The sequence below is a fragment of the Apium graveolens genome, chromosome 7 (assembly GCF_009905375.1).
Source record: "Apium graveolens cultivar Ventura chromosome 7, ASM990537v1, whole genome shotgun sequence".
Lineage (NCBI taxonomy): Eukaryota > Viridiplantae > Streptophyta > Magnoliopsida > Apiales > Apiaceae > Apium > Apium graveolens.
Genome location: NC_133653.1, coordinates 105,712,388 through 105,730,060, shown reverse-complemented (window position 1 = coordinate 105,730,060; position 17,673 = coordinate 105,712,388). Strand labels below are relative to the sequence as shown.

At 36.0% G+C, this 17,673-nt stretch overlaps 1 protein-coding gene across 1 annotated transcript in view; it reads left to right on the top strand.

Annotated features, from left to right (window-relative positions):
- Positions 1-6,655, top strand: part of LOC141673940 (superoxide dismutase [Cu-Zn], chloroplastic-like) — a 33,176-nt gene extending 26,521 nt beyond the window's left edge. The window contains exons 2-7 of the mRNA XM_074480668.1: positions 4,789-4,840; positions 4,949-5,044; positions 5,375-5,402; positions 5,470-5,549; positions 5,710-5,763; positions 6,630-6,655. Of these exons, the coding sequence (XP_074336769.1) occupies positions 4,789-4,840; positions 4,949-5,044; positions 5,375-5,402; positions 5,470-5,549; positions 5,710-5,763; positions 6,630-6,655 (336 nt within the window). The remainder of the gene's footprint in view (positions 1-4,788; positions 4,841-4,948; positions 5,045-5,374; positions 5,403-5,469; positions 5,550-5,709; positions 5,764-6,629) is intronic.
- The last annotated feature ends 11,018 nt before the right edge of the window (positions 6,656-17,673 follow it).

The window sequence follows — 17,673 nt, the reverse complement described above, 5'->3', positions numbered from 1 at the left end:
AATAATTCTCTCTCTTGATTTAATTTCTAAAAAATTAAATCCTTAATTAATAATATTAAGTACTTTTTTTAATTAATTTATAATCAATTAAATCTCATTTAATCAATTATTAAATTTGCCAAATAATTATTTATTTCACAAATAAATAATTATTAGCCATTATTAATTAATTACTCCACCAATAAATCATTCTCTTTTTATGGTGTGACCCTGTAGGTTCAATATTAAGCCGGTAGTAGAAATAAATAATAATAAAACTATTTTATCATTATTTATATAAATTCTCTAATTTATTAAATATGATTAATTAATTAATCACATTTATTCTACATCGTGAGTGATGCTTCTCAACATATCGCGACTATCCGGATAATATGAATTCACTGCTTAGAATACCAAGAACCTGTCAGTGAATAGTTACCGTACAATAAACTCCTTCTACCCTACAATGTCCCGATTAAATACAAGGCATGGATCTCGTGTCAAGCCTATCTAATTCAATCACTTTGCTTACCATTTACTATGCGTAGTTCTATGCAAATTAGAAACTCCTTTCTAATTTCATTTACTCTGGCCAGAGATTCCTGAACTAGCATAAGTGGATCAGTCTTTAACATTCGCTTCCTTCACTGGAAGGGGTAGATCCTTTATTGATCATACACTATCTTCGTGTATAAATTCCTATACCCAGAAGAGCCCTAATAATTGTCCCTGGAGACTAAGAACTAAACCAAAGCATAGTTCAGTGTACACAAGATGACTATGATGACCTCAAGTCTAAGGATACTTGTACAACTATCATTATGTGAACAACTGCTGACACGTGAGTGAACTCCATCAGTTGTTCAGCTGTGCGAGTCATGTTCAGTGAACTTATTCTATAATAAGCACCTACATACTAGCTATAGTGTCACCACACAAATGTCTATGAGAACAGACATCCTTCATAATGAAGCAAGCATAATATGTACCGATCTTTGTGGATTATTAATTACCAGTTAGTAATCCTATGACCAGGAACTATTTAATTTTAGAGTTATCATCTTTTTAGGTCTCACTATTATGATCTCATCATAATCCATAAAAGGCTTTACTCTAAACTATGGTATATCTTATTTAAACACTTAAATAGATAGAGCCCGTAATAAAAACAAAACAAGTCTTTTATTAATATCAATGAAATCAAAACAAATTACATAAAAGTTATTCCTAAATCCTAATACATGATTGGACTTAGGACATATTCCTTTCATTCTCAAAGTTCTCTTGGACCTATTTCCTAAAGTCCAAGGATGAAGCTAGTGAAATCATCATCAATCACATAAGGCAAGTTAACAATCATCCTGATTTCAAATTTAGAAGAATCAGGAGTGATAATGGAACTGAGTTCAAGAACTATGTCATGAGAGCATTTTGTGAGGAAAATGGAATCTTGCATGAGTTCTCAGCAGCAAGGACTCCACAACAGAATGAAGTAGTGGAAAGAAAGAATAGATCTCTTATTGAAGCTGCAAGGACAATGCTTGAAGAATCAAAACTACCAACATACTTCTGGGCTGAAGCTGTAAACACTGCATGCTACACTCAGAACATCTCTCTGATTAATCAAGCAAGATGCATGACACCTTAGCAATTGTTCAAGAACAAGAAGCCAACTCTGAACTTTCTTCATGTCTTTGGCTGTAAATGCTATATTCTGAGAAATTAAACTGATCAAAATGGGAAGTTTGATGCTAAAGCAGATGAAGGAATTTTTATTGGATATGCTATTGGTAAAGCATATAGAGTCTACAATCTAAGAACCAACATTATTGTTGAATCTATACATATTGTGTTTGATGATAAAAAGATTGAAGGACTAAAAGATGGAGATTACCATGAGAGCCTCAAATTCGACAATGTTGAGATGGTCAGTGATGGAAGTGATGATGAGAGTGATCAAGAAATAGTGTCTAAGGATAATGCAGATAAATCTACTACAAATGAAGCACAAAACTCAACATCGGTCGAGTTACATAATGCTTCATCCGTCGGAAGGCAATCTGTATTATTCATCAGAAGACAATCTGCCTCATCCGTCGGTACTCAAAATTCACCATCCGTTGGGTTATCAAAAGGAGCAGGAAGTCAAGGCAGATCACCCATAGAAAGCACCCCAATCTCAAATCAAAGATCCACAAACTCAGGGGGAGTTTCTAGCAATCAAAACTCAATCACACATCAAGACAACATTGAGGTCTCTTCATCTAGGGCTAATCTACCTCAACCAAGAAAATGGACAAAAGATCACCCCTTTGAACTGATTATTGGTGATGTGTCTTCCAGAGTTCAAACCAGGAGAGCAACTCAAGAAAAATGTCTATATAGCAGCTTCCTGTCTAAGGAAGAACCAAAGAAGGTAGAAGAAGCCTTGTTAGATCCTGATTGGATTGTAGCTATGCAGGAGGAGCTAAACCAATTTGAAAGGAATAAAGTATGGAAGCTGGTACCCAAGCCTACTGGAAAGAATCCAATAGACACCAAATGGGTATTCAGAAACAAGATGGATGAAAATGGCATAGTAGTAAGGAACAAAGCAAGATTGGTTGCTAAAGGCTATTGTCAGCAAGAAGGAATAGATTTTGATGAAACATTTGCTCCTGTTCCAAGACTTGAAGCCATCAGAATCTTCTTAGCCTATGCAGCCCAGGCCAATTTCAAGGTCTATCAAATGGATGTCAAAAGTGCCTTTTTGAATGGAGATTTGGAGGAAGAAGTGTATGTAAGTCAACCTCCTGGCTTTGAAGATCCAAATTTCCCAGAGTATGTCTATTATCTACTGAAAGCACTTTATGGACTGAAGCAAGCACCTAGAGCCTGGTATGACACTTTATCAAAGTTCCTTTTGGAAAATCACTTCACAAAAGGTACTGTAGATAAAACTTTATTTTTCAGAAATGTGAATGGCTCTAGCATACTTGTTCAAATTTATGTAGATGATATTATTTTTGGCTCTACAGATGAGAAACTTTGTAAAAAGTTTGCCAAACTGATGCAAAGCAAGTATGAAATGAGTATGATGGGAGAACTAACTTACTTTCTTGGTTTACAAGTTAAGCAAGTTAGTGATGGAATATTCATTAGTCAAACTAAATATATTTTTGATCTTTTAAAGAAGTTTGATCTAATGGATTGCACATCTGCAAAAACTCCCATGGCCACTGCAACTAAGCTTGAACTAAACACTACTGAAAATTCTGTAGATATTTCAAGTTATAGAGGCATGGTTGGCTCACTTTTGTACTTAACAGCTAGTAGGCCAGATATAATGTTTGCTACATGTTTGTGTGCTAGATTTCAGGCTGATCCTAGAGAGTCTCATTTGATAGCTATTAAGAGAATTTTCAGATATCTCAAAGGAACACCAAACCTTGGCATTTGGTATCCTAGAGATTCTAGTTTTGATCTAACTGGTTATTCAGATGCAGATTATGCAGGTTGCAGAATTGATAGAAAAAGCACAACAGGAACCTGTCAATTTTTGGGAGACAAGCTTGTGTCCTGGTTCAGTAAAAAGCAAAATTCAGTTTCTACTTTTACAGCTGAAGCTGAATATATTGCTACTGGCAGTTGCTGTGCACAGATTTTATGGATGAAAAATCAATTGCTAGACTATGGTTTACAAGTTGAAAGGATTCCTATTTTCTGTGACAACACAAGTGCAATTGCCATCACTGAAAATCCAGTGCAACATTCAAGGACAAAGCATATAGACATCAAGTACCATTTCATAAGGGAACATGTAATGAATGGTACTGTAGAGTTACATTTTGTTCCAAGTGAGAAGCAACTTGCAGATATTTTTACCAAGCCACTGGATGAATCCACCTTTTCTAGGTTGGTAAGTGAGTTAGGTATGCTTAATTACTCTTGAATTTATCTGAATTATTTTGCAAGTTGAAAAGTAGCCAGACACTACAAGAAAAATGTTAATAGACATCACACATTATACATCGGTTATGTTTGCCGCTGATGTTAAAAGAATTTATAACATCATCCCGTGTTTTTCTGATGTCATTGTAATTCGAAGACAACAGTTATTTTAAAACCGATGTCTAAAGTTACCTAAAAAAGTTTCAATTCGCGCCCATCTTTATATTTCCCCCTTAGTCAAAATTTTCCCCCATTATCCTAAAATTTCACCCCGCTCATTAGCCAATATTTTGGTTCCCCCATTATTTTCCCTCTTTGGACATAAAAATTCCTCACCATCTCTCTCTTAGCACTCCTCTCTCTCTCTCTCTCGACTAAGCACTCCTCTACCCCATTCACTTTCACCTCGACAGCTCACTTCACCATCAGAATTCCACTCATCTCACCTCTTCTTACCATCTCACCTTCGCCCACCATCTCTCTGTGTTCATCATCTCAATTCAGCTAAAGCTCGGTTGTTAAGCTTTGTAAGCTTATTTCATCTTTATTCTCAAATCGAACTAGTATTCTCCACATGAAGAAAAAAATTATAAATTGGGATTTTTTATTCAAAACCCTAATTTGTTAAATTGGGTTTTTTCAAATCGGAACCCTAATTTGATTATATGTCCTGTGTATGGTGCTTTTATTTAATTCAATGTATTTTGGAGTTATTAATTCTTTTTGATTTTTTGTATATATACATGACCGTTTTTTGCATATGGTAGTGGATTTAATCTTTAGGTATTCACTTGATTAAGTTGGATTAGAAGTTGCGTTGTGTTACTCATTGGTTTATGCTTTTGTATTTGTATGTTATATGATTTATTTTTTAAGTTAAATTGTGTTTGTCAATTTGGGGATACTACGAATGGGTGTATGTCCAAAGGTTGGATTTTTTATGTTTTTGTAGCTTTGGTAGGCATTTTTGTGTTTTTCTGTTGGCTAATTATATGATTTTGTTGTAATTTTGGTTGAATGTGATGTGGAACTGCAGGACCACATTTCAATCCGGAAGGATTCACACACGGTGCTCCTGAAGATGAAGTCCGTCATGCGGGTGACCTGGGAAACTTTATTGTTAATGCCGATGGTAATGGACTATTCTATTACTCTGGTTAGATTGGTTATTACGGGCTAGTATTTATAATATAAATTTGACAGATTAGTGTATTTAACCTTGAAATAGCTTTAAGGAAGTCAATTACGTGCCTTAATTAGTATTCCAACATTGCTCTTTATTCCTCGAAACAAATGATAAGAATCTTTCCAGGGCTCTCTATTGTGTCAAACTAAGATGATGAGAATTATGCTCATGATTAACTTTGAGCACTAATTAGGGTCCATATTATGGGTTCCAATCAAATTATTGTTTATAAACTTATCCTTACTGATACATTTTCCTTCTATGTAATAAATGCAGGTGTGGCAGAAGCAACAATTGTCAATACATAGGTATTTCTCTAGACCTTGGTAATTTTATACTTTGCTATGTTCTAATTCATTCTTAGTTATACTTGAATGGGAACTTAGTGGGCCAAATGCAGTAATTGGAAGAGCCTTGGTTGTTCATGAACTTGAGGATGACCTCAGAAAGGGTAATATTTTATTTTTCTCGTTTTGAACTTTTGCCTTGCATGCCTGATATAATGATATGTGAATGTTATGTATAGGAAATTAAGAATGGATTCAATATATCTTCTGTGTGCAAAGATTTGTTTATTCCATGTTCTCACTTGCATTTGTTTATCTATTTAGGTGGTCATGAGCTTAGCCTTTCCACTGGCAATGCAGGAGGCAGACTGGCATGTGGTATGTAATAAGCAAACTCCATTATTTCTCATTAAAAATATATTATTACTTTTGCCTTGCATTCTCCTTGTGTATATAGTACATGGTATAGATTGTGTTGTGCTATATTCTGATATAATGAATAGTTATTTGACAGAATTCGAGTCGACTACTATAAAAGTCATATCAGTTTTAGAATATGTTTGTGTTATAATGCATGCATTTTGGGCTAAATTGAAGGGACGTTTATTAACGCGATGTGCATATTCAAGGAGAGATCGACTAAGTCTGTTATAATTATAGTTCGTTTTTCACAAAAATTCAGGATTTTTTTGTACTTTCTTCTGACCTTATAATTTAAAACAAATATTTTTCAATGAGCCATTGAACTGTGAAGAATACCAAATCTATTGATATGTGGATGTGACAAAGTTCAATGAGGATGATACACGCATCAAATGCACATAGTCATTTTCCTTTGATCATATCTAAGCTTTGAATCATCCCTGATTTATTAATGACTTAATATATATATATATATGTATACTGCTAGAGCTCATCCATTTAAAAGTTTTGGCACGACATGGTTATATCTTATATGTGCTTCATTAGATATTCTTGGTGTTGAGATGATTTGTAGACATTAATCATCCCAAGTCCCTAAACTAACAGTTCTTGTGCCTTTATATCAGTAATGGGCTTGTTGGACAGAGCTCCCCTGGATTTAGGCATGTTAAGCAAATAGTAAGTATGTCTTGTTTCTCTCTGTGTAAGTCTCTTGTAAGTCTCTGTATAATAGTATGTCTTGTTTGTCTTTTTTTTTACTTGGTCTCTTGTAAGTCTCTGTATAATAGTATGTCTTGTTTGTCTTTTTTTTACTTACACAGTCACTGTCTCTATCCTTATTCATTAATGTTGAGTTCTTATAATTAATCGTGATTATCTAATATGATTTATGCTAATGTATTTGTGATGATGATGTTACAAATGGGTTTTTCTTTGATTATGTTTTATTGGGGTTTTGTTGTTTAGGATCTGTTTGTTGTTTATAATTAATCTTGATCATCTAAAATTCATACTTCTTTGAAATATTTGCTAAAAGTGCTGATTTAAATGGAGTTTTAAAGCTAACTCTAATGTTGTGGGCAGAGTTAGAATTACCTTTACTTTTCATTCTTTTTCTGGGTTCTGTTTTTGTTCTTATGGTTCTATCTCCTTATTTGTAATTGCTATTTGATTTCGAGTCGGGAGTTAGGATTGTACATAAATAGGCAACACTGGTAATTACGCATGCATATCATCTTATGCTCTGCGCTGTTCCAAACCCATGTTTAATACAATCAGTCTAATCAGTTGAAAGAAGCATACACCTGGGAATCCGCATTGTTTTAATTTACTAATTTATTTTGATGCATGCAGCCCCAAAACATAGTACCGGCCGCTCCTGCTAAAGAGCTTGCAAACCCTGCAACATAGAGGAAGAAAAAGAATCTCCAGAAGGTTAAACATACTGCTCATCAGTTTCGAAATGTACTAATCTAGTCTGTCTTCCTACTGAGGTTTCTTAACAATAGACTTTATATATGGATTGCACATGTACTAAGGTTTGTAATGTGTTGCAAAAACAGCTTACTAGTGCAAACAACTTTGTATCATAATAGGGGGAACTAGTGTGACTCATGATTTGGTTGATCCGATCTTGCTAAAAATCCTGTAAATATTTCATCAAAGAATCCTTGTAATTTGCACTGGCAGTGTAGAATTTCAAATATATATTATTCTCAGATCTTCCCATTGCAGCATCCTATTCAAAAACGGAAATATTGCTGAAATACTCAGATGCAAACACGCATTTTAATAAATTAATATTCATATCAAAAAAATAATTGTACATCACTTTTAATGAATAAATACTGATATCTCAAAAGCAATTGTACATCACTTTTAAAGAAGAAAAAGTGATGTTAAAAAAGTTAATGTACATCGCTTTTTTAAAAAATACTGATGTCAAAGACTGACATTTTCAAGTCTAAATGGTACATAGACATCACTTTAATTAGGATAAAACTGATGTCTATGTTCCACTATAGACATCACCCTTTACTTAAGAAATTGATGTTTAATATCTTATTTTACATCACAGAAATGAAATTATTCGATGTCTATGTGGAAAAAAACATAACTCATTATATGTTTAATATGTTGTAATAGGTGTATTTTATTTATAAAATTATTTATTTGTAACATTTTTTGTAAAAAAATAATGCATGGACATCAGCTTTTTTTCCAGAAACGATGTCTAATCGAGTAAAGACATCGGGTTTTAACCGATGTCTAGAATAGACATCACCGACATCAACATCGGTTGCTAAACAACATAGACATCGGCCAAAAACCGATGTCTATTGACATTTTTCTAGTAGTGAGAAATTTAACTGATTTTTAGTCTTGGATGAAAATTTTGGCTGTCAAAATTTGCATCTCGACGGATGACCATTATCCATCGAGTTGAGTCATCCATCGATATACAAATTGTAAATAAAAATCAATTACGTTTCTGGAGTATTTTAAAGCTCGACGAATATCAACTTATCCTCATCCGTCGAAGTGTCTAAATCTTAACCGTTAATTCCCTGAACATTATCCATCGAGTATACTTACAGTTTGTAAGCATTACACGACGGATAATGGTTAAAATTTTTACAGTTTATTTTAAAACGGTTGTTTTAGGCAATTTCTTTTGGGTAATTTACTTCTCTTTATTATTTTTATCCTTTGATTTTGAGTAAAGTATAAAAGCTTATTTCATTCTAATCATTTTCTTTTATCACTCTCAAATTTAACTGTGTTATTTCATTCTCTCTCAAGCAAAAATCCTCTTTCTCTTCAAGCTTTTCTTCTCTAACAATGGCACCCGTAGTAAAGATCATGTCACAGACTGGGTTCATCTATGAGAAGAACAACTTCACTGCTTTGGTCAATAAGGGGATTCAGCAATCTGAAGACTATCATAAGATGATGGACTTCGTGAAAAACTGCAAGTTAAGTTTTGCAATGCTGGAATCACCCACAATTTATTGTGAAGTTGTTGAGGAGATGTGGACAACAGCAATCTACAACTCTACTGACAAAACAATCACTCTGACCATCAAAGGTAATGATTTCTGTATCAATAGTGATGTAATAAAAGCATGTTTCAAGATTCCTGATGATAATGTAACTGCACCACACACTGACACTGATATTGTCAATATGCTCAATTCCATTCATTATGCACTTCCTACTGCAAAACTAAGTGAAATTAGAAGACTAGGTCTTAGGAAGGAATGGAGTTACTTGTGTGATGTAGTAACTAAAGTCTTTTCTGGAAAAATCAGTAATTTTGATTCTGTGAACATTTCCATGCTTAACATGCTATACATGCTAGTTACAGACAAATATTACAATTTCAGTGACCTTGTTGTGTATGAGTTAGGTTTTAAACTAGGTGACTTAGCCAAAAGAGGAAAGAATATTTACTATGCTAGATTTTTTAAGCTTTTGGCTAACCATCTTTGTCAAGAGATTGAACTTGAGAACCTAAACAATAAATTAGCTTGTTGGTTTCAAGAGAGAAGAATCATTGCAAACTTGAACAGAGCCAACCATCACAAGGATGTGCCAATGTTCTATTTTCCTGTAATGCTGACACCTCAAGTAAGTGAGGTAAGTTCATCCAGACCCTCAACTATTCCAATCTCTTTTATTTCTTTGACTTCAGTCATAGCTATGGCAACTGTGACAATGACCAAACAGTTGCCTACCAAAGCTGCCAAAACAACTGCAATTTCTAAATCCAAATCAAAGAAAACCCCCTCTGGTATCTCTCAAAAGGTACAAGTTCAAAAATCTACCAAAACCAAAGAGGGGAGTGTGAAGGAGGGTAAGATAGGTGAGGGAAGGGGTGAACATCAAAGAAACCCCAAGGATAAGGTTAGAGAGTTGAGTGAATCCCAGCCTAGCCACACTGCAGTTTCCCAACAAACTGTAGTGCTTAAAAAGGACAAAAGCTCACTTCTAGCTGCATCCTCCCAAAAGGATGTGGCTATTGAACAAAGCTCTCATCCAAGAGCACAGGCCAAGAGGGTTAGGGACACAAGCTCACACCAAACTTACACTAGAAAGAAGAAATCCAAAACAATTGGGGATGCACAAGGCACACACTTAGTGCAAACTGGTGCTAAAGACACAGTCCCTGCACCTTCTCAAATTCAGATTGATGTGGCTCCAATAAATGTGGAGTCACAGCCAAAATCTCTCATAATAGAAGCCACAGAAACATAATACTCACCAACTAACTCACTGAAAGTGGACATGATAAACACTTCAATTCCTGATTCCCCTTCTTTAACTCTGTTGGGGAAGCCAAAATCTAGTGCAAGTGAGCATCATCTTTTAGATGATTTGTTGGCTCACTTGCCAATTCTTTCTGATTCTATTGTGACATCTGTGCCTCAAATAACTTCAATCAACACAGAGTCAAAAATAGTTTCTCTTCCAACCTCATTCATTTCTACTCTCTCGATGGATATTGCTCATCCGTCGAGTAGTGATTGTATCCCGACGGATAACCTTAACAGCAGTTATCCGTCGGATAGCTTTACCACTCACCCGAGGATATCACTTATCCGTAGAGTGTCTCTGCACAACTTCAAACTTCAATAATTTCAAGTGCAGAAGATTTGGTGGTAATACAATCACTCTTAGGACTGAGAGAGGAGAGTGCATTGAGTGAGAGGCTGGGTTGCTCCCAGGCAAAAGGAGAGGAAAAGAGTGAATCTCAGCAATCCATTCATTCAGGATTGGCAAAAGTGAGTTAGAGGAGTCCCACCTTAGTAGGTGAAGGTGAGGGTGTGAGGGTGGGGAGCCAGGGTGAGACCCTGATGCAACAAAAGAGAGAATATGAGAGAAAGGCATGTACTGGAGAAATAAGGATGGAACCAGCCATTGCTAGTGAGTCAATGATTGTGGATGATGCTGAAAAGGAAAGATAATTTCAGCAACATTACAAAGCTGTAATTGATAACATTTCCTTGGATGCTGACACTTTTACTCACCCTGTTTCAGCCTATCAACTGTTGGCTGCTCAGGGCAATGTGGAGGTAGAGCAGACTTTGAATTTAGTGCACACCACAAAATCTCTTCAAAGAGATAAAGCTGCTGTGAACAAAATGCCTTCTCAAGCTGGAGAGCCATCTGAAGAATTTGGAGTAAATTCTGATGATGATGACTCTGGTTCTTTGGATGGAAGCATGAACTTAGGGGGAGCTGAAGGGCCAAGTTCTGCTTTCAGTTTACCTAAATGGGAATGGGAAAAGGAATTTTCACCAGGGCAATTTGAGGTGTCTTTGGTGAAACAAGTAATAGCTATTCAGCAGGTCCTTCAGGAAGCTTCAGATGCTGGTACCAAGGCTGTTCTTCAAGCTCACCTAGACTCTTTACATTTAATGAAGATCCAACACTCAAGACAGAATCTCAGTGTGGATGAATTAAAAAAGGAGATAGCTGACTTAAAGACATATAACTCTGAGAAGCTGGATTCAATAATGCCATATGGTACCATGCATGATCTATTACTAAGATTAAGGAGAGAATCAGATTCTGACAAGAAGATAGCCAAGCTGGAGAACAGAGTTCAGGTTATTGAGAATTCAGTGGCTCCACTTCTTCAAAATCAACAGACTCAGACAAATCTTCTTATGCAACTGGCTAAAGCATAAGGCCTAACTCCTCCACTTGATGATAACAAAAAGGGGGAGAGAGAATCAAGTAAGGGGGAGAAAGGTCCAACTGAGGGGGAGAAACTTCTAGTTCAAATCAGCAAAGTAATTGTACCTTCAATTACTATCTCCAAGCCACCAGTTGCAGATGGTATAGATCTTATAAATGCAGCAGCAGCAAATTTGAAAGATGCTGATAAAGGAGAGTTGACTCTGATCAACTGGAAAAAGATTGATGAGGAAATACAGAAAAAGTTTCAATTAGTCAAGGAACCAGATCAGTCAGCCATCCATCACTCTCATGTCAAGCCAATCAATGTGAATGAGATGAGCATGAACTATCTGGAGAAAGGACAATCTTCCTGCATCAAGACTACAAAGGCTGAGATAATTCTTAAACCAAGGGCAAATTATCTAAAGTTATCTTTGAAGAACCCTATGGATTCTGTGTATGAGACACCCAAGCCTGATGAAAAGAAGCTTCTGTCAAGATCTATTCTTCTCTACAAAGATCCAGCTGATTCAGCCTCAAGAAAGAGAATTGCAAAGATATTCAGAAATGGGAAGGAAATTTGTGTGGTAGCTGGACATCCACAATTTGCTCATGCAAAGGAAGAAGAAAAAGCCAGATTGAAGCAGGAAAAGAGGCAAGCTGCTCTAGATGCAAAGAAGTCTAAACAAAAGAAAGAACAGTTTGCTATCTTGGCCAAGCTACAGGCTGTGAATTCTTCTCAACAAATTCCCTCTCAACAATCTCAAGGTACTGAATCAGAGAAGAAGATTGAAAAACAGAAGAAATCCCCAAGAAAGAAAGAACTTGCTAAAAGAACAAAAAGAAAGTTGGATGTTGTTGACAAGGAATTGGAAGATCAATTTCCAAAGGAATCCACTCAAGCTGAAACTCAAGCATCAAAGCCCTCTGTGGTGTTTGAAGACATAAGGGTGGTGGACCCCTACAGGAACATACATGGAGAGCCTATTGTGCCAAAGGATGAGCCAATAGAGTGGGATAAATTACCAATTCCTGACTTCAACTTGCCAATTCTTACTAAGCCAAGAAGGACAAAATCAAGGGCAGTCAAGAAAGTGAAGCTGTCACCTCTCAAATCCAAGTCAGTAGTCAAAGCTCAACCCAAGGTCAACAGGGGAGACTACCTGTACTTGTGTGACATCAAAGAATTCTTAGATCTAAACCTTTATCTGGAGGAGCTGGATGAGGTAAGGGCAATTGATGCATACAGAAACCTACCTGAAAGGTTGGTGTTCAAGTACAAAGGGGGAAGGGAGATTCAGTGGCCTCTTCACAAGATACTTCAAGAAAGCCAAGCTGTGTTGATCAAAGTCTATTCATCCTTCAAGAAAAACTTTGGGTTCAATGTAACTGCAAGAAGATTAATATTGAAGAAGATTGAAGAGCTAAGGAGTGTTAGAGCCAAAGATGCACTACCCAAAACTCTTATCATCCCATACACAGGGAGAAGAGTGCATCTAAGGCCCTACTGGCTGATGGAATTCATGGATGACAAGGGTGTGAGAAGATTCTTCAGATTAGAAGACCAATTGAGTATCTCTAGCAATGAGACTCTCTTGGAAATGCAAGAAATGTTAGATCTCTCAGAATCTGATGAATTAGAATTCCACAGACATCTCCAGAATCAAATTGAAGAAAACAACAGAAAGCTTGGAAGAAGATCCAGACCTTCAAGAATCTAGAAAAATCTGCTCAGACTAGAGGAGCATCTTGAACTGACTGTGAGCCAAACCTTGTACATTTTTGTTTAAATTGAAGCACTTTCAGTTTTATCTGCTTATCTTTAAAGATATATGTTTAGGATGTTTTGTTATCATCAAATATCTCTTAATTTATGGCTACAATTCCAGTAGACATAAATTGGGGAAGATTGTTGTGAATATGTTGATTACTTGATGATTACCTAAACAAAACATCTAAGTAGATTTTACTTAGTGAAATAATGTAGCACTCGACGGATAAGAATTATAGTCCCGACGGATAACTCATTACAGTCCCGACGGATGATTAACTTATTATCCATCGAGTGAGTAGCTTATGTAATAATAAGTTTGTAGCACAGTGTTGTATGCACCTTTGTATAGAATCTGTAGTAGCATATAAGTCATGTTGACTTTAACTAGATATGCAGAATAGGTTGATTAACTGTACATAAGCAATGTCTTGTAATTCTGTATAAGTGAAATGAAGTCAAGTGCCAAAATGGCTACCAACGGATGATTAACAAAGCTTCGATGGATGACCAAAATAGCTACCAACGGATGCTTAACAAAGCTTCAATGGATGATCAAATGACTATCAACGGATGTTTAATATAGCAGTCGATGGATGATCAATTAAGTCATCGACGGATGATCTGAAAGTCGACAGATGATCATATCAAGATTCAAACATCAGTTGAACAGTGAAAGCTGACACACAGCCGTTGAGTTGGATACAAGTACACTGTGGAAGCCCATTAACTGGGTAATAGAGGACAAAAAGCAGCAAAGATCAAGACTGTTAGATTTTATATTTGTTCAGTTCTTTTGACTTTGTAATCTTGGTAATATATATAAACCAAGAGAGTAGCAAATAAAAATAATAACTGAGATAGCTAAGAAACAACAACAGAGAAATCTTTGTAAGCACTATCTTTAGCATTTTCTGTGTTCTTAGCAGTTCTATTTTTTTGTAAGCAGCTGTGAGCATTTCTGCACACAGAGTCCTCTCGATATATTAAATATATCTCTGGTGGAATTGTTTAAATCCACCAGAAAGTTTTTTAAAGACTCTTGTTTTTAATTACTTATGTTTTGATTCATTCAAGTTTACATTCCGCATTGTGCTAATCAAAACAAATATATCCATAATCGAGTTGAACATTTTTATTTCAAGAAAAAGGTTCAAGAATTCCATTCAACCCCCCTTCTGTAATTCTTGCTATATTGTTAAGGGACTAACACAGAACTTACAGAATCAGTATCTTCTGATAAAACAACAGTGTGAGTAGCAATGGAGGCTTCAGCATCCTCTAATTGCTGATCTGGTTCTAAGTTCTGATCAACAGCCATATCCTGATGCTCACCTATATTCTGATCATCAGCATCTAGATGCAGAGAAGGTGTAGTAGATAATTCTGGAATTTGAGCAGCATCAGAAACATGTGTTGTTGATGGATTAGTTGCTGTTGGAGCTTCTAAGAGCATTACTTCAGGCACAACCAAGGTCTGGAAATCAATATCAGCACTTGTGCCTGTAGTAACAGGAGATACATATTTTTGAACATGAGACACATATTGTATATTGGCCTTTTCAGTAACAGCTTCCTGAGTTGGAGTGGATGGAGAAGTAATGACTGGAACAGATTCCTTTTCTTGTGAGATCAGAGATTCCTGATCCCCTTCCTTAGCTGCTGCTTCTTCATCATCTGAAATTGGCCTTTTTACCCTCTGTTTCTTGTATCTCTTTGTAGATATGGATTCCTTGGGAGTTTCAGGAACAGTCATTCTTCTAAGCCTCTTGAGAAGCCTAGATCCCCCAATTGCAGAATCCTTCTGAGAAGTCACTTTCTCAGTTTCTTGGACAACAGGTTCTGATGCAGAAACCTGTTCCTCACTGTCTGATTCATCTCTCAAAGCAATCCTCCTTCTCTTTTGAGGTGTTTGAGGAACAGTCTTTGTCCTCTTAGGCTTGGAAGATGAAGGTTTCACAGGAGGTTCTAAGGATGAGGGTTGAACTATCTGTGAAGTGGAGAGATATGATTTGAGATATTGCCTGAGTGTTGGTTGAGTAGTATGGGTGGTAGGTGCTGATCGTTGTTGTGATGTTTGGGAGGTGGTTGTAGGTTGGACATCAGGATAAACAGATCTATAGGAATCAGGATCAGCATTTACTAAGATCTATTTTACAGACTGAGGAATCTGTAAAGGTCTAACCACTGGTTTCTTAGTGTCAGCATTTACCAGGTCATTAAAGTATCATTTTGCAACTTTAAAAGGTGGAGTTAAGGTACTGGTTAGTCGAGGTTCATCAGTACAAAAAGTATATATAAGTTGATAGAATCTACCAAAGTAAACAACATTTCTATCCTCTGTCATCCTATCCCCAATAAAACCTATTATAGCAGTTGTAAAATCAAACTGAGTTTGGTTTATAATGGCATACCCGATGTGCTGACTCATTATAGGGATGACATCAAAGTTGGAACACTTGTTCCCAAAAGCTTTAGTGATGCAGTCGAAGAAGAAGCTCCATTCCTTCCTGATATGAGCCCGTTTCAACTGCCCAAGCTTTGCCAAACTCTGTTCATACCCCAAACTGGCCATTAACTCCTGAAGAGCTGATTCCTCTGGAATTGAAAAAGTACATCCTTCTGGGAGATGTAGAGCCTTGTGTATTGTACCAGGAGTGACTGCATATGGAGAATCACCCACTTCGAAAACAATACTAGGAATACCATTTTTACCACCATTATCAAAGTTTCCAGTCCTCCAAAGTGTTAGAACTTGTTGGCTTGAGAAGACTGAAGGTTGGGTCAATGCATACCCGATTTCACTGTGTGCAAGAAGATCTTGCACAAAATGCAATTCAGACGGAGCTTCAGCATTATCAAGAATTGCAGTATAGTTGTTTGGAACAAATTTAGCTCCATCAATGATTAAATCCTTAGGTGCCATGAAATTAATCGAGATTGATAAGTGCCTGTTAGGTGTTTGATAAAATGTCTATATGAAAAACCAACGTAAGAAGAAGAAAGAGAGTAAAAGAAAATAGAGAGAAAAAGTATAAAAATGAATAAAAGATTAGAAAATCCTCTCTCTGTCTTACTTATACATTTTTAAAAAAAATGTAACCGTTGGACACCTGTCAGACATGCAGTAAAAATGAATAGTTAATAGGCACGAGAAAACAGTAATCATTACTTACCCACTTGCAGTTTTTCAAGGAAAAACCGTTCCACTTACCCAGTTATTCCATTAATCAAGGTGAATCAGTTTTAATTCAAAATTGAAACTGTTCCCACTTATTTAATTATTTTTCACTGCAACATCAATATTCTGAAAAAAAATTCGAGTGAAAATGACCATAATAAATCAGATGAGCAAGTACTGATAAAGTAAAATCAAAACTTAAGTTAAAACAGAATTTATATGGTCATCAGATTATGAATATGTATCAGGATTTATCAATGCATTACAATATATCTCAGAGACAAGATCTTGAACCAAAAACAAATTTCATTAATATATCAAGAGAATACATTCATGAAATTTAAATTACATCAAAACTTTTTACAAGATTGCCCTAAGCTGCTAAACCTAACGTCAACAGCCTTTGTCCTAGCTCAAGAAGCAGGGCAAGGCTGATGATGAAGAAAAACAGGAAGACGAAAATAAATCATTTCTTCTCCCTTACTCTCGACAAACAGAATAGCGAGTTGAATGATTCGCTCTTGCTGGCGGAGAGCTTCTAGCCTTTCCTCCTCCAATCGCTCCATATGGCGATGGTAGTCCATGTAGAAGAACAGGAGGTGGGTAAGTACCTCCTGGGGAACGGAGTCCCATATCTCATCAAGAATGGCAGTAACGTGCCATTCCTGTTGCCAATCGGCACAACTCAGCTCCATGTTGAATATTTCGTAGTTCAAAAACATATTGTAATTGACCATGGTGTTTTTGATATAATGATTATGAAAGTGAGTTTGTGATAAAAGATTTGATGGGAAGTCTGATGTGAAGCGGTTGCTTATATAGGTAAGAGAATGTCAGGAGACGCAAAAAAATTTAATGCTGACATGTAGAATTAATTCTACCTCGTCTCCCCAGACTTGGAAAAAGAAAAACATTCATTGGAAAGGGAAAACATGGTTTAATGCGCACAAGAAGCAAGTAAAAGTTGACTGTTCATGTACGAGTACCACTATCCCTAAATATAGTGACTGTTAATCTTCCACTTCAACATATTCAGGTTTAAACTGAGACTGTTTTTAAATTTTATCCACAAATAAGTCAAGTAAAGAATCATACTTTAATATCAGAACTTAGACTTATATCAGAACTTAACGGTCATCAGAACATAATTTCTTAACTCGAAAAATAAATGCCTATCTTAGTAAGTCCTCACACAAATTCTGATTTATATTCTTCAGAACATAATCAT